Source organism: Odontesthes bonariensis, chromosome 4, assembly GCF_027942865.1.
Source record: "Odontesthes bonariensis isolate fOdoBon6 chromosome 4, fOdoBon6.hap1, whole genome shotgun sequence".
In the NCBI taxonomy this organism is placed as follows: domain Eukaryota; kingdom Metazoa; phylum Chordata; class Actinopteri; order Atheriniformes; family Atherinopsidae; genus Odontesthes; species Odontesthes bonariensis.
The window spans coordinates 5,627,726-5,655,168 of NC_134509.1; the positions used below are offsets into that span (position 1 = coordinate 5,627,726).

The 27,443-nt window shown below is 41.6% G+C and overlaps 1 protein-coding gene across 1 annotated transcript in view; it reads left to right on the forward strand.

Annotated features, from left to right (window-relative positions):
• usp43a (ubiquitin specific peptidase 43a) overlaps positions 1-27,443 on the forward strand; it is a 126,504-nt gene that overhangs the window by 53,675 nt on the left and 45,386 nt on the right. The window contains exons 4-8 of the mRNA XM_075462609.1: positions 1,887-1,979; positions 8,010-8,145; positions 10,419-10,563; positions 21,983-22,151; positions 25,499-25,610. Coding sequence (XP_075318724.1) covers positions 1,887-1,979; positions 8,010-8,145; positions 10,419-10,563; positions 21,983-22,151; positions 25,499-25,610 — 655 coding nt within the window. The remainder of the gene's footprint in view (positions 1-1,886; positions 1,980-8,009; positions 8,146-10,418; positions 10,564-21,982; positions 22,152-25,498; positions 25,611-27,443) is intronic.

The window sequence follows — 27,443 nt, forward strand, 5'->3', positions numbered from 1 at the left end:
AGTGCTATTTTTTTGCAGAAAGACGATGAAAAACAACTTTTCTGTAGTTAAACCCTCGTGTGGTAGCAAACGGCTGGTGCAAATAACTGCTTTGGTGATTAATGTTAGTTTAACGATGACGTGTCACAATGAAGTCTCGACTAATCGACTTTAATTGGCTTGATTAGTCGACATTAAAACTCACTTAAAATGCCCATCCCTGACATTTACCAATTGCAGACATCCTGCGCCACATTCTTCATTGTGGTGGTTTATCGCGCTGCTCACTTAGATGTTTGGGATCTGATTCTGACTCAGAAACTTTCCCTAAATTTCTTCAAACAACACTTTGGTGTTATTCCACACAGAGACATTCTACATACACTTTAGGAAACCATGAACCCGTAAGGGCAAAGATGCATGTATTTTTGAATACGTCTCCTTTATTACAGCAGTAAACCGCTCCTTACTTTGTGAAGATATAGTTGTGTGTTGCCATTCTAAATGGAGAACATTGCCTCTCTCCTTTTCTATCTTTTAATCCAAACTCGTGTGTTCTGTATTGTGGCAGCCTGTCTGACGGTGATGGGCATCATGTGACTCCCTGCTGTTCATTAGACTGAAAGAACAGCTTCATGGGCTCTAAATTATTATTATTATTATTATCTTTTTTTTTGCTTTTGGTTTTATTGATTTCATTATCATATGTTTTATTTTATTAAAACCCAATGCTTTCTTATATATGGTTTTCAGATATTGGGGCTTTTAACACAGTCTTTCTCCACATCTTTAGAATGTCACCAGCTGCCTTTGAAAGCTTTGTCAGGATACAGATCTTTTTCTTTCTGATAGCAGCCCAAAGGATGGGTTTCTAGCCTCATGTCAGTCCTCCACTCTGATCAGCTCCTCTTTGTTTTGCTAGAACCTGTCTGTGTCATTTTCTGTGTCAGCTTTGCCTTTTTAGTGTTTGTCAACTCAACTCTCCTGCTGCTGACCTTTTCATTTTTCATCTCTCCAGCTCTTTGTCTGCTGCCCATCATTTCTGTTTCCACCTCAACTCTTTTCCTTAACATATCTTCCTTTTTTATTTCTATTTCTATTTTCAACCCTCCACCCACCTACATCTTATCCTTTCCAGTTTTGTGTTGTCTGTACCTTACTTATCTTACTGTGTGCCAACTGACTGACATAATGTTTTTAAATCTTCTCTTGCTTTGCCGCCCTTTTTCTCAGCAACGCACCAGAGCCCAGGTTGGCTTCTTAATGTGCTGAGTCACCACTGTACACAAGGAACATGCACATTGACATTCAAGATGCTGCACATTTAATCGAAATTGTAAATATCTTTTAGCCTGGCTGACGCGTCCACATCTCGATGAGATGGTGGTCTGGGAACTAAGTGTGCATTTTCTCGTATTTGAGGCGTGGTTTACGAATGCCTAGAGCCGTTTATTGGGCGCTACGAATGTCTATCAAATGGCGTCTGGTTCTTCCCATGCTGCTTTGCACGCGATTCATAGCCATATGTGTATGTATATGTATATATATGTATATATATATATATATATGTATGTGTGTGTGTGTGTGTGTATATATATGTATGTGTATGTATGTATATATATGTATGTGTATGTATGTGTGTATGTATGTATGTTTGTATATATATGTATATATATATATATATATATATATATATGTATGTATACATATGTGTATATATATATATATATGTATGTATGTATACATATGTGTATATATATGTATATGTGTATATGTATGTATTTATATATATATATATATATATATAATAGATGGAGAGAGAGATGGCTCGATGTTACTAGTTCATACTTGTCAAAGAAATGTAATAACTTAAAAAAAGCTCTGTGTGTCTCTGTGCCTCTCCCCAGGTCTTCACTGACGTGCCCTCACTGCCTTAAACAGAGCAACACCTTTGACCCGTTTTTATGCATCTCTCTGCCCATTCCCCTTCGACACACCAGGTGATGTATAACACACATGACAAGTGGTACAGTGAAAAGCATGAGGGGCTGTACCAGCCATAACTCACTCTGGCACACTCGCACATATTTGTACTCTCACCCTGATTCATTTTGACTCTTTCGCCCAAACATTTTATTCCTGCATTATATATTCCCGCTTACATTTTCTTACATTCACCCAACGTTACATCGCTTTGGAAAGTGAGAACAGGGATCCTGGTCATTTGCAGTTCTGTTGTTCACTTTTCAGGTGCATCAGAAGTCTGGACACACCGAGCTGTTAGTTTCTAACGGGAACATGTGGCTGGTACTGTATATGTGACGGTGTTTGTATTTCAGTGCCAGAATGATATGGATTCATCATACGAAGGCATTAATAATATGTGGCTTAAGTAAAGTGTAGGTTTCTGTTGGTTTATCAATAATGACATTTGATTTTTCTGATTGTTTCTTTAAAAAGCTTGCTCACGCTTTTCTCTGTGTTAGGACTCTATTAAGGTAATAATTGTCTAAACTATCAGTATGATCTTTTTTTTTAATATGAAATCACCCAGTAGATCAGAGACCTTACTTGTCTCTCTGCTTGTCAGTTGACTCTGTGGACATAAGATTTCCCCGGATCTCAGTGAAATAGAATAGATCTAGACATTCTAATGCTGTATAAATCCTAAGAGCTCAAACTGCACACATTTCAGGGGGACATTTGAGCACACACCTGCGCAGGCTGGCTGTGTACACGGACAGATTTTGGCCACGGTCATTACAAAGTGATAAATGTTGGTTGTCAAAAGTCCCTGAGCGGACACTTTTGGTGTGGTTTCCATTTTTTAACTGTTCCAGAAGCTGCATGTCAGCAAGGTGCTGCTGTAAGGCTGTATGACTTTGACATATGAAGAAAGGGACAAACACGGAGCAAGAGAGGCAGATGGTATTTATATTCTGACGATAAAGATACAAGCAGAGAGAGTAAAAACCTCTAAACAACAAATCTGAGTAATTACCTGTTTTTTTTTTTGTTTTTTTTTGGGGGGGGGGGTTCCTTTGCCTTCTAAATGAAGCAGCTGAGCCACCAGAGCCGAGGCGGCACCATTTACTGTGCAACCTCGACTAATATGTAGCTACTTTTCTCCATTTTCATCCTCGTGAGCCATAAAGCCATAAACGGACATAAATTAATGGCTTTTGAGTTTTTATATGCAGTGAAATGCCAAACTCTGAAAAGCCATTAAAACCAGTGATAAGTGAAATGAGTAACAAAGATCCTCTTGTTTGAATGGCACCTGTGATGGCACCTGCTCTCATTGACATCTCTCTGTTTACTTCGTAAGATGGCTAAACGTGTCAGAAATTGAGACTGAAAAGCAGCCCAATGAGACCGTGTCAACTTGAAGCGTTTGAGATTTGCTCTGATTTTATATCACTATTCAGGTAACGTAAAGACATTGGGCCTCATGCAAGAACATTTTCGTATTCTTAATCTAAATTTCTCTCAACTTTTTCGTATGAAGGTCTCGTACGAACATGCCACGTCAGATTCAACAATCGCTCTTAACTTCGGAAAAAGTGTGTAAACAGGAAGCGTCGCTTCATGAGAACGGCACCAAGGCGCAAAAAGAACCACTTTACGGGCTCTGAGATGTAAATTCTGCTTTCAGAGATCCAGAAACGAAAAGCTGTCATTTTTAGCCGTGTCAGCAGTGGAATTACGTCGCCTGCTAAAGCAAAGGAATGGGACAAAATAACGAGTGCTGTTAATTCCGTGTCACCTCTGGTGCGTACTGCCACCGAAGTAAAGAAGTGGTTTGAGTCTCGCCATGGCCAGGCGCTCGATGGCTGCACCTGGAGGAGGTCGAGGGGAAACTTTGTCACCGTGGTGGATGAAACAATACGCTCCATAATAGGTGATGTTGCACTGTCAGGCATTTCGGTGGAGGATGTTCCCCTGGACACCGACTTGCATCAACCTGACTGTGAAGGTATGTTTGAAATTATTTGTTGTTTTCATAATTTCCCATTGTCATAATTCATAATGACCATATTAACACCATGAAAAGAAAAAAGATTGAAATAAGATTTACCCGCCTCTGATTCTACTCATTTTCCCTTTGTTCAAATGTTGTAAATGTTACGTGCAGGTGAAGGGAATAGTCAATCATGATCAACATTTTATTTAGTGGAAGAGCAACTGGACGCAGCACCACAGCCGGGACCATCTGATGCTCCAGCTCGCCGCCGTCTCCCACGCACACCAAGTGGTATCCGATGCAGTACTGAAAAATCAAGAGCAGATTTTAAAATGTCTGGAGAATATGTCTGTGACGTTGGACAAGATATCAAATAGTCTTGCATGCATAGCAGATGTGTTGACAAATTCTCAGAATAATAAAATGTAAAACAAAAACCTTTCTAAGTCGAGTTCTTGATTATTTTCGATTAATTACAACACGATGGCCCAGCCTAAAGCCGTGCAATCAGTTGTTGCCTCATCATGATGGTACTTTGATGGGGCGGTCCATGAGGGGGCCTTCTGGCATGTTGTCTGCCTGGGTTGGCTCCTGGTAGTAGGAGACCTTCGTTCATGGCAATGTTGTGCAAAACGCAGCATGCCAGAATAATCTGGCATGCCTTCTCTGGGCTATAGAGCAGTTTGCCCCCCCGCTGTATCGAGACACACCCACCTGGCCTTCATCACACCGATAGTGTGCTCCACAACGGCACGGGTGCACGTATGACTCTCGTTGTATGAGCGTTCCTGTCTCGCATTGTGCTAAAGGTTAGCCAGAAATGGGGTCATGGGTGTTCAAGATATGAATGAAGCTGGTCTGGCTGCAGTCGGCCTGGTCAGACCAGCTGCGGGAGCACAAATTGTATCCATTTTAATTCAGCTTGTGCTAGAATGGTGACTACACTCACAAGCTATCCCCCGCCTCTGCCCGTGGCACCCTCCTACTCTGCCTGTCCATAGAAAAGACAAAAACTGTCCAAAGTTGCTGAGGCGATATGTCACTCAGTGAAGTAACCATGGTAACAGGAGATATATGTATAGGAGTACAGGAACACTAGCCTAGCAAGCCAGACCCGTACAGCAAAAAGCTGTACAGGAGCCCCGGAGCAAATTCCATTTGCGGCCGCTAGGGGCGTCTAGATTTCTAGGCTACAGGAACACTGCTGTTGTGACATTACTGAAAGATTAAGCCACAAAAGGTATGGCATCTCGTGTTGGATGGCAGCCCCCCCACCTTTCTCATCTTAAATGAACAGACTTCTGCCAGATGTTTATTAGCACATAAAAAGCATGTGCTCTAATCGGTGCACTTCTGAGAGCCCTTCAGTCCGTGCACCATTCTTGTTAATGGGTGGAGCCCTTTGTCCCCAGTGATTCCCATCAAAGCCCCGGTTCACCTTCAGCTGTAGCAGAGGTCTAACCAGCAAGAATAACCGTATTGGTGTTCAACATAAGTTGAATGCGGGGTGTCTTTGCAACCATGAGCTGTGGAGACTCTTTTCAGACGTGATGTCCTTTCTCTCTCTGCCCGTTCGTCCAGTCAAACAATGGACAAATAAAAAGATGGTGAATAAATGCATTAAAACAATGTCATAGTAATGCACGTCACGTGTCTGCATTCAGTGTGTAATGAATCTTCCTATCTTCAAGCATGCAGACGCCACTGCTCTGCATCCTCTCTGCACGGCTTCCATCGAGCTAACCCCAAACTCGGTTTTGCAGCTTGAGCTCTCTGACAGCGAGAGGCCGGCCCCTGCAGTTGCCTGAGCCCAGCACGGAGCGAAATTCAGTCGGATTCATTGCGGACTCTGCCGGCCCCACACTGACACACACAGAGGCCTCATCGCTCTGTCCTGCTGCAGCAGTATCCCAGCTGAATGCCTGATAAGTCTGAGGCCCCCTGAGAGGCAGCAGAGTCTGGCTGCCAGCATGGCATCCAGACATGGGTACTGCAGATAATGCCAGCATCCAAGTGTTTTCCACCAGCCGTCTTATTAAAGCTAATATTTCATTTTAGAATATTACCAGACGTTCTTGTTTGTATAATCATGAACAACACGATGTCGATTTTCATTTGCAAATCTGGATCTGCTCAGAAACCAAAGCGGATGTCTGTGAAGTGGACGTCTGCCGCCGGTTTGTTGGCCGCCATGTTGTAATTGCACTTGTTCCGAGGTTGTCTTTTATACGCACGGACCCTGAATTCTCACTTCAGGATAGTGTCTCCAAATCTAAACTGTGGGATCAACCTTTTAGATTGAGACATGTTTCTATTTCTACTCCTAACAGTTTCTAATGGATTTTAATAATCAAAACATCTTTATCAATATAATGACTCACACAACCCACTGCATATGTGACTATAAGATGAACATACTACATAAGGAATTTTATAATGTATGGTTTTAGAATTCAATAAAAAAGGAGAATTCCACATTTTTTTTTGGGGGGGGGAGGGGTCCAAATTTGGCACATTACCGCCTTGTCGATTAGCAGATCTTTCATTCAGCATCGCAGTTAAGGCCCATATTCTCTCCTTTTCCTTCCCTCCTGCTCTTCACGTCTCCTAGAATTTAAGCAAAAACCAAACCGCTAACTATGGCAGTAGGCTAAGGTGGCAGGAGAGCAATCCTCACAAATTGGAGCTCCCGTCCCAGACGCTCCTTCACACTCTGTCGTTAACTGCAATCCAAATTCATCTCGTCAGTAGACAAAAAAATGCTCACTTACACTAAGTACAAGTATTTTCATGCAAATATTAGCTCCTGCTGAGGGTATGCATTGCAACAAATGAAATGGCATGTTCACTTCTAATATGAACACTCAAAGATCTGGAGCTACAACATGAAGAAACACGTGTGCTTCTTATAGTTTCAGCAGGGTTTCTAAAGACAGCTGAAGTGCTCTGTGTATCTGGGGTTCATATATATTTATTGATATATTTATTTATTTTTTGCTGAGAGGTTGTTTAACAGAGACAATCAGGCTTTGAACCTGCAGGGAGCTAAGCGGCAGCAAAAAGTCTGCTGCTTTGTAGGATGACATCTTTATTTCCTGCTCGTCCCATTTCATTTCACATTCCTGCGTCTCGTCTCGGAGTAAGGCAGACAAAACGGCTGCTCAGATCCTCCGCCGTCGGCCATGTCAGCCTCCCGACTGCTAACACGTTACTCGCCTGAATAATGCATGATGGGAAACAGGAAGTGGAGGTGTCTGCGACGGCCCCACGTTCATCCCAAATTAAATGGCACGGCCTTGCTTTTTTTCCCCCTCCCTCTTCTGCTTTTTTCTTCGTCCTCCTGCCACTGTCTGATGGGATCTCCCTTCTATCCCTGCACCTTTTGTCAACTTGTCTGCCCCATTATTTCCATCCCTGCATCTTCCACAGGAGGTGCTCAGATTGTTGTTTAAACTGGTTTTGTTCTACACGTCCAGTCTGGCATAAATCAAAACACACGGAAAAACATGAAAACCCTGCAAAGGTAACATCTGAAAATGTTAAATGACTTCGTGTTTTGAATCGGAAACAAATGGACGGATTATGCAATTAGATTTTCATCAAAGGAAATTGTTGCGTCTCAAACAGCGTATTTTCAGTTCTGTACTATCAAGTGTTTTGTTTTAATGCTCAGGAGCTGAAGTCAGCTTAGCTCAAACACATAGCAAACAGGATTTTTTTTTTTTTTTTTTTTTCTGGTTTCCCAGAATTCTGCACAGATACATTAATCTCTTTTTGGTCTTTTGACAGTTCACAGCTGCTACGTTTGTGCATCTCTGGACTGTGTGTGTGTGTGTGTGTGTGTGTGTGTGTCTGCATGCAAATGTGTAACAAACTGAGTTTGCCCGGATCGGTTTAGAATGTGTAGTAAAGTCCAGTTGGAAAATCCAACCCGCTGAACAATTTGCTCTGGCTCTCCATTTGTCTTACTCTCCCTGTCTTTCTGCCCCTCCTTACTGTCACACACACACACACACACACACTTGCTTTCTGCTCAGTGTCTTCCTCTGTCTGTTGTGCTTCACAGGCCGATGTGTGTGACGTTGGTGTTCAGCTCAAAGAGCCAGAAATACCTGCGGGTGGGGCTCGCCGTGCCTCTTTTTGGTCCTGTATCCTCCCTGAGAGCGATGGTAGCAACGGAGGGTAACATCCCCCCTGACCAGGTACACTGGGACAGCACACACTGCAGTTAATTGTTCGTGTCCATTTTGCTGGATGACAAGTGTTTGGTGTTTTCAGAGAGGTTTGAGAAGTTCAACCCCACACACGGTAATTGTGAAATTCTAAAATGACGCAGGGGAATACACAAGGTCCTTTTTCTTTGCATAATGTCAAGTTTAGTAGCTTTGATTTGGACTGTTAGAGGTAACGAGGGAACAAAACAACACGTCAAAAAAAAAAAAAAGTCGACTACTCATTTTATCTCTGACAATCATACGAAAAGGTTTACTGTAAACAAAAGACACTGGAACCAAAAGTTTGTAAGAGTCACCTCAGTTTGGTGAGTTCAGTTGGTTGAGTGGTTTTGCAGGAAAAGTCTGTTTCAGTTAATGGACAGCCTTTTACGATGTGGTGGGTGTAACAAACAAAGATTACAACAGTGAGGCAACTCACTGACAGATCATCATTAAGAATCTCTTTGTGTTTTTGTGGTTATCCCACATGTGGACAGTTCTTAAATTCCCAATCCAGATAATTACTTACAATGAGAGGAAACATCTTCTTTTTTTTTTTTTTTACTCTATAGCAACGCAGACTTATAAACTTGGATGAGAGAGCAGAGTGTCTGTCACCTTTGAGAAAAAGGCTAAATGAAAAAGCTCCAGAGGCGGGTGACCATCACCTGTCCTCTCACAGATGATAAATGCTGCTGGGTTCTCTAAGCCTGGTCAGCAGCAGCAGGAGAGCAGAAAAGTCTATCAAATGACCCAAGAAATGAAAAATGTTTTTTCTATGGGTCGGAAGTCTGTCGTTGACTTAATGGCAGAATGTGAGTCGCATCAGAAATGTCCTTTATTGTGGAGATGAAGCTACAAGGGAACCCTTAACCCTTTTGTGGGGGGTGTAAAAGTTCATTAAACCCATTTGACGGTTTTACCATAGAGGAATGGCTTGGAGGGTCCCTCATAATTGGCTTGAGATTTATTTGGGCAGACAGAAAGCAGTTATCTGTTTAACAACACTGTTAATGCACCCCATAAACTGGGAGATATTTCTCAGAGCAGGCCACTAAAAACTGGGACTGCCCCAAGAACAAAGGGATGTCTGGTCACCCTAAATAACATCAGGGCCACTCGTTGTTCCAAGGATGCTCTTAACTCTCTAATTTATGGATTTGATGGTGGTAAAACTCTCCGATATTTATGGCGTGTTTTAAATCTCACTCTTTCCTGTTTATGAGCAGAGGAAAACTTGGGTTAAGTGATGTCAGTGATTTGAAGTCATCTCATGAGTTTTTAAAATGGTAATGTGAGAGACTTGGCTGATATAACTACTTCATTAGTTTGCATTAGAAAACTTAAAGTTGTTGCTTAGTTTGGTTCTATCTGTATGTCCTTCCAGTGTACACCGGAACTGGCAGAGTCGAGTGCAAAGAGCTCACAAGGCCGATGAGGGCGAAAAATGACACAGTTCTAAGTAGCGTGATGGTTGCTTTCACTGCTTTACGTGTGGGGTGTATCAAACTCAAGCCACGTGACAGTTTACTCCCTGCTGTTCGAGAACCCAAAAAGACCATCTCCATGCACATGATTGGTCATCACTTCAGAAAAATGCGAAACACACAAGGTTATTTGTTTCATTTCTAACTGTCCACATGTTTGTGTGAATAACATACATTTCTTTGGACTGTGAGAAGATTGTATGCGAGTTTGTTTTATTGTAAGTAAGTGTCTGTACTGTGAGTAATTTGATTGTAGAAGGAGGGAAAAAGGCCCTCTTTTGGCTCTGAGTCAGCTGGCTCTGTGAAGCGTCACTGCCTGGCGCAGGGCCCCACCCTCACACATCGATTGCTCATAGATGAGTAAAAAGGCAGCACTGGTCTGTATTTTTTGGGGGGATTGAGGAGGGAGAACAGCAGCTTCTGCAAGATTTAGAAGTTTTACTCTTTTAGTAGGCCATTAATTAGTCCTGAACTTGAGTGTATTTGAACAAATGTACTGTATTTTGAGGCTAAATATTCTATTTGAATCTTGGTAGGGACGATAAACAGATAAACAAACAAAGCAAATAAATAGTGAATAATGAAAGACAAAGCGAGCTGTTGACGTCACAACACCCGTTTTTCCAGGTGCTTTGATGTATTTTTGATGTCAGAATATCCTCTTTGAGTATTTTGGCAGAAAGTTGAAAATAAAATCAGCTTAAATTGTACTGACCTGAGATGAGGATCATTTGGAATTGGAGAAACAAACAATGTTTTCCTCTCCGTGCACAGGTCATCCTGTCAGAGCTGTACTCCACTGGTTTCCAGCGTTCTTTCTCGGACGGCGACGACTTGACCGCGATTGCCGACAGCGACGTCGTCTACGCTTTCCAGGCTCCTCCTCACTGCAGTCGCGGCGGCTCTGCGCCACACTCAGGTAACCATGGCAACAGGCTGTAAACACTGCAGACACTCACTTCCAGTTGTCTCGGCCTCCTCCTGTCCTCTCAATTAACTTTCATTCGCAGTGACTCACACTTACACACTGGAAAAAATGCGCCTCCAAAAATAAGTAAAAAAACAACAAATATTTTTGCTCGAAATAAGCATGTAAGTGAGCCTGGAGTGAGAATAACAGAAAAGATGAGATTTAAAAAGAAAAGAAAAAAAAACGGGGTTCTGCTTTTAGTGAATTTGAACCTGCAGGTCGGCAACTTCACCGACGGAACCAAGCAGTTATTACTGACTGACAAAAATGAAGCTTATTGTACATCGTGCTTTTCTTTGAGCAGTAAAATCCAATCAGATGTTTCTTGCTGTCCCGTGTCCTGCTCGTACACTTTTTTCTTCTTCCACACTCCCTTCAGTAGTTCTGTTGCTGGTCTAGTTGCTGCATCTTTAACGACAAGGGTCTTTTTTCCTCTCCGACTTTATTCATAATGGTGAAATTGACTTTTTCATTTGATTCTTTTTTTTTTTTTTTACATTATTTGTTATGGCAAAAGTGTGATGTGTGTGATGTGGTACACACATCGTGATGTGGTACCGTAAAGCAAAATGGTGTCATGCCGGGCGGAAAACCAGGCTCTGAAGTGCGGTATCTCAGAGCTCCAGGCGCTCCAGGGCAGTTTCAGGCCCGGGAATGTGTGTACTTTAAAATGAGTCAGAAGAATATGGTTTTAAATGTCTCTAGTGTTTTATTTATGTAGCAATATTTATTGATTAATAAAAAGAAAAAAACTGACAATATATTGCCAAAAGTTACTACTTGCAGGTCAAATGAACCCACATTGTTGATAAGATAACCTGTTGCAACGTGTTAGTAACGCTGATGGTAGATTGTTGAATCAAGATGGGTACAAGTTATGGTGTTAATGTTATCAGCTGAACTTTGGCCAGGGGAGGAGATGTTGTAAGTGTATATATAGAATAGTGGATGTTCAGCAAGGGAGTGGAGGTCTGTGCTTAGACTAAAAACAAACAGGCTGGTTTGTCTCCCAGCCATCTGCTAAGAGCTTCAGCTGCATTGTAGTGCAATCACTGACTACCTGGCCTTCAACACCGTTTACTAGAGGTTGAAAAGATGTTGTATAAAACAAGCAAAGATCTATGGCTGTACAAAGGGTAAATATGCATGCGTGCTCATCTCTTGCTGATGAATTATGACATTTCTGAAAGGTTCGGGAAGGATACAGGAGCTTAGACAATATATCATGGGCTCCAAAGCATCATGCAAAATAATAATGGCAGCCTGTGTGAATGCATTTTTCACTAAATTCTGTGACCATTTCTGAATGGTGCTTAATTGAGGTGAATAACAATAACGATCACAGTGATTGTGATATTTTTAGCAGTCTGTATCGGGCTGTGATTAATATTGGCCTCCAATGGACTGCTTATTCAGTTTTTTGAGGGCAATTTTGTTACCTGTGAAGAAGAATGATGATAATTAAATTCCATGCTCGAAGTGCTAATGAAAAATTAAGCCCCTTTACTTCCTCGAAAAGAGGCATTTCTGTTGTCACTTCACTCAATGAAAACAATATCAGGAGAGCGAGCGGCGTCACGATCGTTGTTGTGGAGAAAATTATAAACTCTCCCACAGAGAGTATCAGGCATTAGATAGGACATTTACCTTGCCCCCCCCCTTCGAACTGAGGCTAACCAAGTCCTGACTCTAAAATCTAATAGCTGTTTTATGGTAATCTGTCCCTAAAGGGAAGGCAGGTCCCCACAATGTGAGTCACACAGTGACTTTCTAAGTCATGTAGGTAATGAATTCATTAGAATTACACTGGAGGGCCTCATAAATAAAAAGGAAGTCCCCGTAGAGAACACACACTCACACACATGTGCAGAAACACACTGAGGTGTACTCTGGTAAATGGGACTTCCATTATTGTGAGCGCATGATTTATGTGATATCATGAATAGTAATTGCTCAGAATAAATCACAGAATCACAAAAGCTGAAAGAAATCTATTCAGCGGGATTTATCCATCTATCCATCCATCCAATGGCTATACCTCAATATCATGCAGAGGGTCCTTAGGATGGCCTTTTCTCAATTAAAAATACAGCATGTGAATTCACACACTTATTACTGCAGAGAGCTCACAATGGTATGATGGAGAAGGAAGATAATACCTGAAAAAATTAGCCTTAGAATTAAACTTTTTTATGGAACATTGTTAATATCAGACTGTGGGGGTGCCAGTCGGCACCTGAATGCGAAGCAAAATGAAAGTTCCAAATAATTTCCAAGTGCACCGTCTGTCTTTATACAGCCGATCCCGGTAAATTCCAGGTTAAATGCGAACATTTCCTCAACTGCTTGAAATTAATGTTGAAAAAGAACACTTGAAGTTTTCAGTAAAAAATTAGCATAGACATCTTTCTGCCATTTTAGATGTCTTCTTTCTATGTGGACAAAGTGAGACTCGGAGGGGCAACTTTTTACACCTCCCCAAGCGGGTTTTACTGGTGTTTCTGTATGTTGTGGAAACACGTCGTTTGAATTTGGTCTTTGGACTACAGTCTTCCTGCTGTCCATCAAGTTGTTTGTTTTGCAGCTTGTGTGAAAAGTAAAGCTGCATGCCGCCCATGATGGATGCCTGTACAGAAAGCCTCAAGGTCCCCTAAGGTAATGAATAACCGACTCGCATTACAACTTCCCTTTTGGCCTGAATGTTGATTTGATGGGACGTGAAATTCTGTCCTGCTGTAAAACAAACATAGATTTGAACAACATGGAAGCAAGACAAGACTCTACAGCTGTGTCTCTGCACGAATGTGTACTCAAGATTTTAAAACAATCCATCTGATACTTGGGAAATTTTAGTCTGGCCCAAAATGATAAACCGACTGTGCCTATTTTCCTTTTCTTTTTTTTTTTGACTCACCACAGTTGGCATCGTGAATTCTATCCGTGGGTGTTTGGTTTTCGCTGTTGTTTTTGGCAAATGGAGTCCCATTTTCGATCTTGAGAGCGATGATCAGCAGATATATGTATACAGCAGATAAATGAATAATGAATGGATTTTCAAAAAGAGCAGAGAATGTAAACATTTTGGTGAAGCAACCGTGTTAAAGTGATGCAGGAGAAGTTTCGGTCTATGCTGAGAATTCCTGAGTTGTTATAAGTAGCGGTCTTTGTGTGCAAATGTTTGGTGGGTTTTGAGTTTTTGCATTCAGAGGAAATTGCAGCAGGAGGTCTCATGATGGAAAACACACTGAAAAATCAATTAGGTCCAAAGTGCCACGATCACGTCCTATTTCACCTTCAACAATCCAGGCGATTTGCAAATAAATAGAGTGATAAAACCCACACAGGCAGAGGACTCCTCTGAAGCCTGGGAAAGCTTAGCCCGCTGGAGTCGTGTGATGTTCACAAATTCCTCTTGAAATTGAACAGTGAAGACCGAGTCTTCACCGGAATTTGAGCAGAGTGGATTGTGGGGGTTGCTTATAAACGGAAAGGATATACGGACCAGGCCACGGTGTTGGAAAGAAAAGAAGGCACAAAATTCCCTCTCACAAACAAGCCCCTGCGACTTGAAAGAGACAAATATCAACACACATTTACTTTTCGGAGCCGAGCTGAAGCCGCTGTGTTGTTCTGTGAGCCCAGAGGGATTCTACATTTCACGAGTGACACTCTGCTCTCATTTATCTGCTCAGCACCGCAGGTTAATCAGCCCCCCTCCCCCAAACCGGTATAAATATTTTAGACTATTTTTAATCCTGCAAATCTTATGAGAATATCAGGCCATCAGCAAGATCACAAAATTAATATGATTTTCTGCATGACGACAGTAATAACGGGAGGTTTTTCTGTCATTAAAGCGCTCAGTGCTTAGGCAAGGCAAGTTAATTTGTACAGCACAATTCAACTACAAGGCGATTCAAAGTGCTTTACAGAGACATTAAAACAGTAGAAATAAAAAGCACGATTTAAATTCTAAACAAAAAAGAAAGAAATAAGAACAATAGATAAAATCAGAGAAATAAAAAGCTTGATTTAAATTTAAAACAAAAAGAAAGAAATAAGAACAATAGTTAAAATGTGATTAAGCTTTGAGCCTTTAAACGCAGCTGAAAATAGGTGTGTCTACAACCTGGACTTAAATACACTGAATGTTTCAGCTGATCTGAGGCTTTCTGGGAGTTTGTTCCAGACATGTGGAGCATAGAAGTTGAACGCAGCTTCTCCATGTCTGGTTCTGACTCTGGGAACTGATAGAAGACCGGATCCAGATGAGCTGAGGGGTCTGGAAGGTTCATACTGGGTCAGGAGGTCACTGATGCATTCTGGTCCTGGACCATTCAGAGCTTTATAGACCAGCATCAGAACTTTAAAGTCTATCCTCTGATGGACCAGCAGCCGGTGTAAAGACCTCAGAGCTGGACTGATGTGCTCCACTTCTTTGGTCTCAGTGAGGACTCGAGCAGCAGAGTTCTGAATAAGCTGCAGTTGTCTAACTGACTTTTTAGGTAGACCTGTAAAGATGCTGTTACAGTAATCAAGCCTGGACAAGAACAAGAACGAACAAACAAAAATTCAGCTTAAAAAAACCCCCAAAATTGTTCTATAATTGCGCTTTCTTCGTAGCTGTTTTTAGGTTTCAGCATCAAAAGCATCTTCTGAGTCTTCAGCATTTTAAAAACGTGCTGTTTACGGTAGAATGTATTGATCGTTGTTTCGCTGGAGACACTTTTGGGAGTGCGAGGCCACGTTGTCTATGGGTGAGAAACTAGTTAAATTTCAGCAACAGAATGTGAAAGCCACTGGTGATTACCTGCAGTTATTAGGAGTGTGTGTCTCTCCTGTAAGACGGTGCAGTATGCGCTGAGACGTGTGGGGGTAAGATGCAATTTAAGGGATTCTATAAATGTGCCATCGGTTTGCTCTTTTCAACCAGATATTGACAGAAGAGCAAAGGAATTTTATTTTGTTACTTTCCTTTGGCAGTTCTTGTTTCACTTCAATCTCTACTTGACTGTCACATCACGACAGCTGTTATATAGCAAGCATCCATTGCTGTATCTTCTGAGTTGTCGTTTATATTGGCACAAGCTTTATTGGCATTCAGGGATTCACCGTGACCGTGAGAGTTCAGATCTGCTGTGCCACCGCCGTTCCTAATCAAGGCTCCACAGACCTTTGCCCATTATCTCTTCCTTATTGTAAAATTCGAACGTCATCCAAAGGTTTCATATCATGGTGCATTGTAAACTGCGTCAACTTTGCTTGTTAGGTATGTTTTATTTGTTATTACCTCACAAGCAACTGTAGGCAATCGCACGCGGCTTTCACAGCCAGATCCGAGTGCAGACTCTGCTCATCCGGCATGTGTCCGCCGAGAAATAATCTGATCTCTGCTTTTACATTTACTTTGACTTTGACTCAGCAAAACCGTCCAATTCAGCGGGACTATCATGGTAGAGTAAGGCCATCAAAGAGGTGTATTACACATTTGATTCAGTCCAGGGTACCAATGTAATTACATCTTTTAATGTTGAAATTAGGCCCTGATTCTTATCAGGTAATCTTTCCACCTCATATCACCATCACAGTATTCAACATTTCTGCGTGCTCACTCTTGATCTTTGAACATCTAAACCTTATTATCGTACAGCACATCTTGAGCTTCCTACACATTTTTCCTCCTAAAACACCACATTTACTCTTTCGTGAAACATATTAACCGAGTGCCTCACAAGCAGTCTAAATTTCCCCATGCTGGACAAATATTTGAGACATGATGTAACCAAGTGTAAAATCTTATTGGAATTACTGCAGCGCTGTGGCTCACATGTGTTGTTTTCTTTTAATATGGGGATTCAGCTCGGATGTTGTGGCAGCTGGTGATGCAATATTGTGCCTTCTTATTAAATATCAAACGGGGGACCGGAGATGAATGGCATGTCAATGAGGGACGGTGGAAGAGAAAAAGTAAAGGAAGAGAGGAAAGATGAGGCTCGAATCGGGTGTGTTCAGTTCTTTGTCTGTCGTTTTGCCGTTGGCCAAAAGCTCAGGTGTTCAGCCGTCATGGAGGCCATTGTGCGGTCAGACGGCTGTCAGCCGCCAGGACCTCGGATTTGTGCAGGTGTTATCCCCGTCTGAGTGTTTGTTCTAATTAGTTTTTGTTGCTGTTGCAGTTCTCATTACTGAGTTTACACCTCAGTAATGAAACTCACTGAGGTGTTTGAAAATAAGACCTCACTTTCCTCAGACTTTTGCCTCTTTTGCAGCAGAAGAAAGTGGAATTTTTCCCATTTTGCTGATATAGATGAGATTTTGGGTGGGTTGGGGGGGTTTCCTATCATTGGGAATTTGTAAGAATGAATTGATGAAAAAAAGAGTGCTTTTCATAGATCAATCAATCAATCAATCAATCAATCAATCAATCAAACTTTATTTATATAGCCCTTTACAATAGCTAACTGGTACTCAAAGTGCTTTACAACAGGATAAAAACAACAATACATAAAACAAAACATAAAACACGATTCAGAAATGGTAAAAGTGCTAAAAGTGCTGCAGGGCATTAAACGCCTTCCACAAGTGCAATAAAATTAATTGAATAAAATTTTTATAAAATTAAGATAATTAAAAAAGAGCGGATAGAATGGATGCATAGTGGCCCTAATCAGAGTTCGAACGCCAGTCTAAAAAGGTGGGTCTTAAGCTTCGATTTAAAATTAGAGAGCAGTACGCTCTAGCACCTGAGGCCCAACCCTCTGCGGTGTAGATAAAGACACATGGGCACAGATGACATCCGTGGGTTCTTACTTAGCAAGTTGACTGAGCTCGAGGCTCATTAGATATTTAACAGATATTTAACAGATGAATGTAGCCACCTTGGTGTCATCGCTTGGTTCATACACCATGGAGCCTCGAGCTCAGTCAACTTGCTAAATAAGAACCCACGGATGTCATCTGTGCCCATGTGTCTTTATCTACACCGCAGAGGGTTGGGCCTCAGGTGCTAGAGCGTACTGCTCCCTAATTGAAGATTTGCAGTTCAGGCCACGGCTTCTCCACCTGTCAAAGTATCTTTGGACAAGACATTTTGTCCCAAGTTGCTCCTGATGGCAGCACCTTGCATGGCAGCTGCGTTCAGCCAAAAATACCATCAAGGGAACCGGCAACAAATCAAATCTGTTTTGTCACCAGAGCAGTCGTCCCCACACGATGGCTCAAAAGAATGCAGATGAAAAGCACTTTGCACTTTGGGTTCACTGTTCAGATCGAGAGGCCGCACCCATAAAGGATGCTGTTGCTCTTCCGTGTTGCTCACTGCTTTGGTGGTAATTGATTTTTACGAGCTGCAGTACCCAGAATCTTACAGTCTTCTGTCAAATATTTGGCAGCAGAATGACTGTAACACGCATGTTTACCTTTAAACTTTAAATCCACTTGATGAATATCTACATGTTTGCACTGGGATGCCCTAAAATGTACACCGACTAGTCTGGAAAGTTTAGGATTTTGAAATGGAAAATGTGCATTAACCCTGAGTAAACGAGGACTCCTTCAACTTTTTGTGCTTGAAGTGATTTCTGGGGAGGTCCATCAAGATACCTTTTCTTTTTAACACTCCGACAGTCATCATCTGAAGACGTGACAGACAACGTGGTGCTTTTTCCAACACAGTCATCTTTAAGATGTTCTTATTTGATAGCTGAACTGGTACATTGAGTAATCAAATACTGTCTTCGCTGATTTAAATGTTCAGTGTGAGTTCTTTTGATTTGGATTCGTTCCTACAAAAGAGAGAACATTTCATATGTCTGCATGAAGCCACAGTAAGAAGTTGTAACAGCGTCCTTTCCAACAAAAAAAAATCTCTCACTCACCCAACCTTCGGATATGAGATGCGCAGAAGTCTTCTCTTCTCGTGGCAATTATTACTTCAATCTTTTTTTTTTTCCCTCCCATTACCTGCCCGCTTCGTTGATGCTAAGAGCTGGTTTCCTGCCTAACAGTCGGTGAAAAAGGCAATTATGTGTGGAGTCCCTGGGTGGGAGGAGGGTGTAAGAAGAAAAAGAAAATGAAGAAATGGAGGATGGCGTCGGAAGGGGAGTGTGAGAGCCAGAGGGGGCGTCGTGTCTTGTGCAGGACTGAGCTGTTTAATCAATCTTACCATGCACACCAGCTCCCGTCTGTGGACTTATTCATATTTCTCCCTTTGGTTTCCTTTCCTTAAAAACGCTCCCTGTCTCTGTCTGTCTCATTCTCCCTCGGGTCACTTCAGGCTTAGTTTTTATCTTTTAATTACAGATGTTTATGCATTTGGCAGACACAGGAGATAGGATAGGAGATTACATAGAGGATCGTACAAACCATGACATTGTGATAATAACGACAAACGCTAATATCATGCTGGGGGGATCACTAAATCTGTGTTTTCCCTGATATCTCACACCTGACTGTGGTAATCACTTTTTAGAATGAGAGAGCCCTGCTCTTTCCATTTGCCCCCAACACTCTTTTACTTGTCCCTATTTTCACCCCTCTAACACCTCCCTCAGGCTGTGCTTCTCATCTGTCCGTCTCACTAAGGGCGGCAGGTGGTGTGAGATTGAAGGTCTGGCAGGAGGCTCTCCAGGCACATTCGGGACCTGTGGGTGAAATGATGCTGCTTGTCATGCACTACATGTCACTTTCTGGTTTGAAAATGACTTAAAGTACCAGGTGTAAAGAAAACGTGGGTTGACTGAATAAACAGCATCTCCCATCTGGAGAGGTTTTGCTAATTCTGCTGTTTACTAGAACCACGGATCCAAACAGTTTTGGTTTGTGAACCCTTACAATGAAGCACCGTCTCAGTTCATAAGTGCAGTAAACATCAGCTCTGTTTTATATTTTGCTTCTATGGAGCCAGACCTCCATGTAACATTTCAAAGAGGTCTGTACCAATAGTTCTACAGACTTCTGGAGGCCTTGCCGAGTTTTTCTTTGAAAACTGGCTTCTCTTCCACTTTTTCCTACTTTACCATTTTCAGGTAAAATTTTTTGTTTTGCTTAGGCGACTGAACACTGAGCGATGAATCATGAATCGATGAATCATTCAAGCTTTAAAAAGGCCCCCTTATTAAGAGAGCAACAAGGTTATTTTCAAGGAGCTATTAGCCAAAATGGCATATCTCAGCATTGTGTGCAGTGTGTCCCTTAATTAAAAAAAAAAAAAAAACAGAGAGGAAACTGAACAAGCAGAGTTCAAAAGCATTTACAAGCCTAGAAAACATCTACAACAGATTAACACTATCTGAAAGTAATGTCCGTAAAATGGAACAAAAGTCCAACTTGGACCTGAGAGATGCATCTGGACCTTTCAGTTGTTCCTTCTACCGTTCACCGGAGCCTCGTCAGATACCATCTCCATGGAAGGGTGGCTGTCAAGAAGCCGTTCTTAAGGAAGGGAAACGGGGAGAAAAGGCTGAGCTGTGCCAAAGGACACAAGAAGTGGACTGAGAATCAGTGGCAGCAGGTCTGATGGAGGGATGGAACAAAAATTGGAAATTTTGTCCAAATCGATGTACTTCGAGGGTCCGGAGACAGTGAGCATCTGCAGCTACATGAAAAAAAAACAAAAAAAAACAATGGAGTGTTTAATAGTCAGTTTGGGGATCTTGTTCTAATTGAACTTTGAATAAAGGACAATTCAATTGTTTTTTCCCCCCAGATGCAATATCATCTGGAAAGTGCTTGATTAGCAACAACATCATTTTTCAGCATGACGGGGATCCCAAACATACGACCAATGCTGTGAAACCAAACCTGGATAGAGAAACGGAAAAAAGGCAGCCAACATCCGAAGAAGAGCTTGGGAATGTCCTTCAAGAAGCCTGGAGAACTATTCCTGAAGACTCCTTAAAGGAAGGACAGAAAGCTCGTCTAAGAGGGACCAGGCTGTGTTAAAGAATGACCAGATATTGACTTTTCAATTTGTTAGAACTGCACTGAATCTGCTTTTGTCTTATATTCTCTATCTGTTTCCAGTTATCCTGGCAAGATATAAAGAAATGAGAGGAGGCTGAAGACTTGTGCACAGAACTGTAGGTCTCACATATGTATTTGATGTGTGAGCAGTCTTACTGGAATGCTTGTTTGAGACTGGGACTCAGTCAGACCTTGAAGTGGTGAGAGCACCTGGTTTAGAAATAGTGAATAGATTTTTGTGCAGCTCTTCGAGATGTACATTACTACAGTCCAACAGTGTTATTTTTTCATCCATTCTGACAGATTGTTCTTTACAATTTAGTAGCAGTTTGGTCAAACCTGCTCAGCATTTTGGTTCTCCATAGCTTTCATTTCCAATCCAAATGGGTTCGCTTCCTGGAATTCCGATTCAGTGAGAATTTTGGCCTTTTATGTTTCTGTTTGCTAGAAGGATTTGTTTCACGCAGGCCTTTGTGTGTGCCTTAATAGTCTGTGTGCTTGCTTTTGTGGAGGCATTGCATTTAAGCCTTACATCTATTCATGCTCGCTTTCATCCGTGTGTTCAGGTTTCTTTTTTGTGTGTGTGAGGAAAAAAGGGAGAGGGAAAGATGTTGGAAGTTGGCAGTGATTAATTGCATGTTGGGGATCAAACGAGCACTGCTTAATTAAATCCTCTGATAATGTCAAAGTTTGTGTTTCCTCGGAGACGAGAGGTTGTGCCTTCTGTTTCCCCTCCAGCTATTACCAACTATTAATCACAGCGGCAAGTTTTTCTTGTGTTGTAGCAGGTGCAATTCCTTTCTTTTACAGCCCCTCGGGGTAAACGAGAATCAAAGGGCAACTTTACCATAGTGGGCATTTTTCTATAAATGTTTTCCATATCACTGTGTAAACATGTCACCTTAGAGGCCAGTATTTCGTAGCCATTCCTCATCGTGGCCCCCAAAGCTGTTTTATAACTGTGGTCCATTTCAGTCCAACTTACCAGCTTGATAGACTTGGCTTTTAGAATGAGCGCCGCTTTTATGGACGGGCTGGTGGAAGGGATCTAAAACAAAGGGATCTTTTTGGATAGTTTACAGCAGTTTTTACATTTTTTTTTTTTTAATTGACTTACTCTGTTCTGTCCAAAGTTGCAGTTTAAAAGGTTGAAGAAAACTGAAGTTTAAGCGTCTTAGCTGCTTATATCAAATACAACTCGCAATCTTAGTCTGCAATGAAAAAGAAAAACTGCACTCAATTTAATTAAAAGAGTGGCTTTGCAGATATTTTCCTCACGAAGCCTGTTAACATCAAGTTGGCAAACTGAAACATTTTGATAATTGTTGTAAAACCCTTTAACGTACTCCAACAGTCTGTGTGTCAGCGTTCATGAAATGTTTCTCCCCACTGCTTCTGCTCTGCTCAGGGTATCACCACAGCCTCCCCTCCTCTCCCTACACCTCCACTGCTGGGCCTGACGTTCAGAGGTTAGCTCCGTCTGGCCGCCTCTCCTCCGAGTACCTGAATCAGAGCAGCCCCACGAGAGTCGTCCTCCTCATGTGCAACACAGCGGGATCCGGCCAGAAAGCTGCCAGGTGAGCTTTGGGTGTGGAATGTTAGATTTAGCATGGGTTCAGTTTGCATCTCGTTGACTGAAGCCTCATCTAGTGACTAGTGACCCCCTCCCCCCCCACACACATCCTTTGGTGCTATCTTAGTATCAACACCTTACTCTACAGACGGCTCTGTGTTGAGCTGTTTGGGGAAAAAACATTACGCAGGTGTCAGAATGATCAAATCATCAGCGATGATTGTGTTGATGATGAATAATTCTGTGTATCTTTTTTTTAATCTAAAGTCTAAGAACTGGTTTTAACTGTTGTGGCAACATATCCGTCAGTTCCTGCTGGGTTTTTACTAGGGATGCACCGATCCGCTTCTTTCACCTCTGATACGGATATCTGAGATTTAGTAGCGGCCGATACCGATCTGATACCGATACAGAAAAACAGCGCGGAATTACGGTAACAAACGGTAAGTTTCATTGTGTGGAAAAGACTGGGATCATTCTTTTGTGCAAGGCAACATCAGACTTGACTTAAACATGTCCTTCCTAATTTTTAAAAAACAAATAAACAGATATAAATGTACTGAACTACTTCATTATTTAATAATTGTGCAGCAGTAAAACAATTTTTAACCATAAAAATATAACAAGTGTAACTGGTTCAGTCAGTGCAATTAGGGATTCAAAATCCAATGTAAAACAAAATATTAGATAATGAAGGAGCTGAAATTGAGAAAAAAAAACAATAGCTTCTCTAGCTTGGTTGGTAGACTTTCAAAATAAAGAGCAGTCAGCTCTTTATATAGTTTAGTGTAAATGGGAATTAAACATCCATTACAAAAGCATCTGAACAAAACAATAGCTTCTCTAGCTTGTTAAAAACTGTAAAAAATCAGAGGTAGTCCCAACTTAACATGTTTTTTCACCACTAGAGGGGGCAGAAGGCCCTTGGATGAATGCCAATACTGGACAGGACAAGGGGGGAAAAAAATAAAATATAATATAATAAAAAATAATTGTCCGATATGGATCGGCCCATTGTCACCGATACCCGATCTCGAATTTTCTTCTATATCAGTTCCGATATCCGACCCAAATATCGGATCAGTGCATCCCTAGTTTTAATTTTTTTTTTAAGAAACACTCATGGCGTCCCTCATCCCTGTGGAGCCTTATCCGGTTTATCCGCCATTTAATTGTCATAAAATGAAGTCGTCACATTGTTCGCAAACTAATTATGACAAAAAAAATCCACTTTTAGAAACGCAGTGTTATTCTGGAGGTCTTTACTCAGCTGCGTCCATGACAGCAGCTGCTCAGGGTCTCGGCGGCAGTCGCACAGTAATTGTTTGACACCAAAGGAAAGTTACTACCAACAGAAGGGCAGACAGATTTATTTGTCTCCTCTACGATCCAGTCTCAGTCATCGTGTGCCCTTTGGGACTTGATATTGTAGTGTCACTTCCAAGTGTTCAAGCGTGAACACAGTATTCGCGCTCGCTCACACTTCCATGTGTGGATGGTGGTTGGACAGGAACAGATTGCAGACGTTTCTAAAGGCTGGATAATGTCAGGATCTGACATTTGAAACGTCATCTCTTCACAAGCTTCAAGACTCACTTGTATTATTTCGGTTAATATCACTGTCTGTGGAGCTATTTATCTGCAGAAGATGATCTGGGGAAAAGGGCACGATAGCTGCTGTACTCATCTTTTTTTTTTTAAATTTACTTAACAAAATGCTGTCAGTAAATTTGCAGGCAATGCATACTGCGCCGACTTTGGCCATTTGACCCGTTCCTTCCGCGGGACAACAAAACAAACGAACAAAATAACGAACAAACTCTGAGCTCCTTGATTTGTGCAACATTAAATATTGACCAATAAAACTAAAGAATTAGGTCCATAGTCTGAGAAGGCCATTGAGAAATAGTAAAGTGAAAATACAGTTTTTCTCAGTAATCGCACCATCAGAAATGCTCCATGCCCACTCGGGTGCCGAATCCTGTCAGAGGATCAGGCTGCAGAACGCCTAACAACCAAACACACTAAACCAACCCCATGACATAGAAGACCAACGTCTTCTTTTCAATCGGGCTTTTTCATCAATTGGGAACTGAAGTAATTTGGAGTAATTTGTGTTGATTCTTGCTCTCAACAGTCCACGGTTGTCATCGTCTGATTCTCCTCCTCATGATGCTCCGTTCGTTTTCAGCAGCCAAGCACACACACACACTCTGAGAGTCGTGCAGAGTGAGCTCTGGCATTTTTACAGCTGAAATAACCACAAAGCCTCCCGGGGAAAAGACGCCGCCTTGACGGAAGCACGTCTCTCCCGAATCCCAGTACATTTCTCTCCATCAATTTTACCTTCACACACTTTCAAGTCATTAATGCCATAGATGCAGAAACACTGCGACACCATCACAGATGCTGGCTTTTGCACCCTTCTCTTATAACAGCACGGATGGTCTCGCTCATCTTTGACACAAAGAACGGCTTATTTTCCCAAAAAACAGCTGAAATGTAGACTCATATGAGTTCACGCCATGTGTCCACTCTGTTTCTGTCCATCAGAGATGAGCTCATGTTGAGAGAACTCTGCTGTGTTTCTACATAGAGTTTACATATGGCTTCCTCTTTGGGTAATACAGATTCAGGTTACATTACAGCAGGCTGTGTTGAATGAAAAGGGTTTTCCAAGGTACTCCTGAGCTCGTGCAACTATACTTATGATGATGCCATCTTATGCAAATGCCCTCTGAGGGATTGAAGGTCCCGCACGTCCAACATGGCTTTCCTTCCTTGGTCTTTCAGCACCTACAGAGCGAAATATTCTGAAAAGAATCAGGGAGTGTAAGGAAGTCTTTTGCAGTTTTACATTGAGAAATGTTTTCTTTTTTGATAATTCGTGAGCCACAACCCATCTTTGCTTGGAACGTCTTTGATGGACACTCCTTTTATATCCAATCCTGACACCCTCACCTGCCGCCAAATACTCTGCTTTTTGTTGAGTCTTCCAGAACTGTGTTTCATGTACAGTATATTCTATAAACTTTCCTATTTTTTCTCTGCCTTTCTCTCAATCTTTTTGAGTAAGTCACTTGCATCAAGTTTTGTTTATATTTGAAGTTGATCATATTTGAAACGGATCAGTGGTTTAAGCTTAAGTTTCAGGTGGAAGCTTTTATTGCATCTTAGAAAATGTACCATTTTGAGAAAGAGGTTTGTTTTGTTTTTTTTTTTAAAGAAAAAAGAGCATTTTGTGAGTTGTCTTTTTTTCTATTATTTTTCTAACCAAACTAGTCAAAGTTGAATTCTATTTCATAGTTTTTACGTCGTGTTACAGACCAAAATACTGTCCTCTCCCCTCAGATTCGGCCCTCCTTTTCTCATGCTCGAAGACAGGAATATCTCCTGGGACCAGTTGCATCAGAGCATCCTCAGCAAGCTCTATTATCTAATGCAGAATGAATCTCAGGCTCAGGTATTTCCAGCACCCTCACTAACCAATAACATGTCACCCACTCTGTTCTTTACAGCGCAGGGGCTCTTGGGCCTCTGACAGTGGACTTGGACGGAGAAGATTAAAATTGCTGTGCAAAGCAGAGGATTGATGTGAAAAAAAACCCCAAAAACCTTTTATTTTGTTTGGATCATTTCAAAATGTATCAGTTGTGTCATTACTTCTTAGTGTGCAGAGAACTCCTGTTATTCCTTAGTTGGTATTTATACAGTGCCCGCTCTGCCTCTGATGTGCTTGTTTTATCATGTGCCAGTCTTGCATGTTAAAATTCTCCCCTCCCTACCTGTCCACTCAGCCTGTACTGCAAGCTTTGACAACAACCACTCATGAGCTCCATCTCAGCTTCATCTTTTACTCAAAGTGAATTCAAGTGATCTGTACATCATAAGCTCTTAATCACCGCTCGTCACTCCTGAGTACACATCCGCATATAGGCACCCATTCACACTTATACACTTGCACACACTGTTGCCATGGGCAACGCAGTGGTGACAGGCAATATTTGAGGCAGCCTTATCCGGCAGCAAAGACGAGAAGAAAGAGGAGTATCAGTCTGTTGTTTACTGATCGCTATCTGAGTTTCGTAGTGAGAGCCTTAAAACCCGTCTGGCCACCTTTAAAGTGGTTGAATGTTTCTTTGCCCTCATCTTTCTTTTCTTCGTGGTAAAAAGCAATCAGCAGGGCCCTTTGTTGGATTTGTTTATATATTTTTAAGCAGAGAAGATCAGCTATGTCTCAAGGCTGCTTGGTTTCAGTTTAATGCTTGTAAAAATCAAACAATGAAGAATTGCTCCGCTGAAAAATGAAAGAAGCAGAAAATGGGTGCTTTGTAAGCTTATGGTAAGTAAAATGGCATTTTTAACAGCTCGTTCCTTTTCCTTTTTCTCATTCAGCCTATATGTTTTCAGGTCTTTAGACAAGCAGCAGGTGTGAGAACTTCAGTTCACGGAATGGGCCTTTTCCTTTACCTTTAGAGTTCAGTGTTTTGGTGCCACCTAGAGGTCTTTTGTGTTTTAGGTACAAGGCAGGGTGTAAAAGGAAATAAAAAGCTGACCTACATGTAAAAATCCACCTCCCTTTTTTATTTATTTATTAGTTTTTTCCTTTTGTTTCTACTTTGTTTCATTCCTTTGATTCCTGCTTTATCATCAGATGTTTTCATGGTGCCACCTACAGGTTTGTTTGGTGAAGCGCAGCTCAGAAGATGAAAACATGGAAAAACATCTCTGACGCTCACTTTCGATAACATGATTCATTTGAACTGCTTGCTAATGGCTAAATGGTGGTACTGAAGTGTATCTTAAAACATGTTGCCTTTGACCTAAACATAATGAGATCTTATCAGCGTGCAGTTAGTGTCCAGAGAGGAGAATTGGGACCCAGGAGTCACTGGTTCTCTTTCTTGGCCAGTGAAAGATCAGCACTGAGGTGCGTTTAAGTTCCCCAGCACTGTAACTATAGCTACCCACAGTCCTGTTTCTCTAGTCTCTGCGACTATAGAAAGGCTGCTACTTACTTTTGCCAGGTTTAAAAATCTCCTCATGTCTTCTTCTCAATGCTAAATGTTTTGTTTTGTTTTCTTCTTCTTCTTTTTTTTTTAATCCTTCTCAAATCTCTAATGGATTTATTTTGGTCTTACAATAAGGCAAAAAAAGAGTAAGATGCAGGCCAAAGGCCACCGAATACTTTATTAAATAAAAACTGTGCAGCAGCTTAAAACTAATTAAAGATGCATTGAGATGTGGCTTTTGTGCACTGATGAACACTGTGGCGTTGGCACAAAGCAAACACATG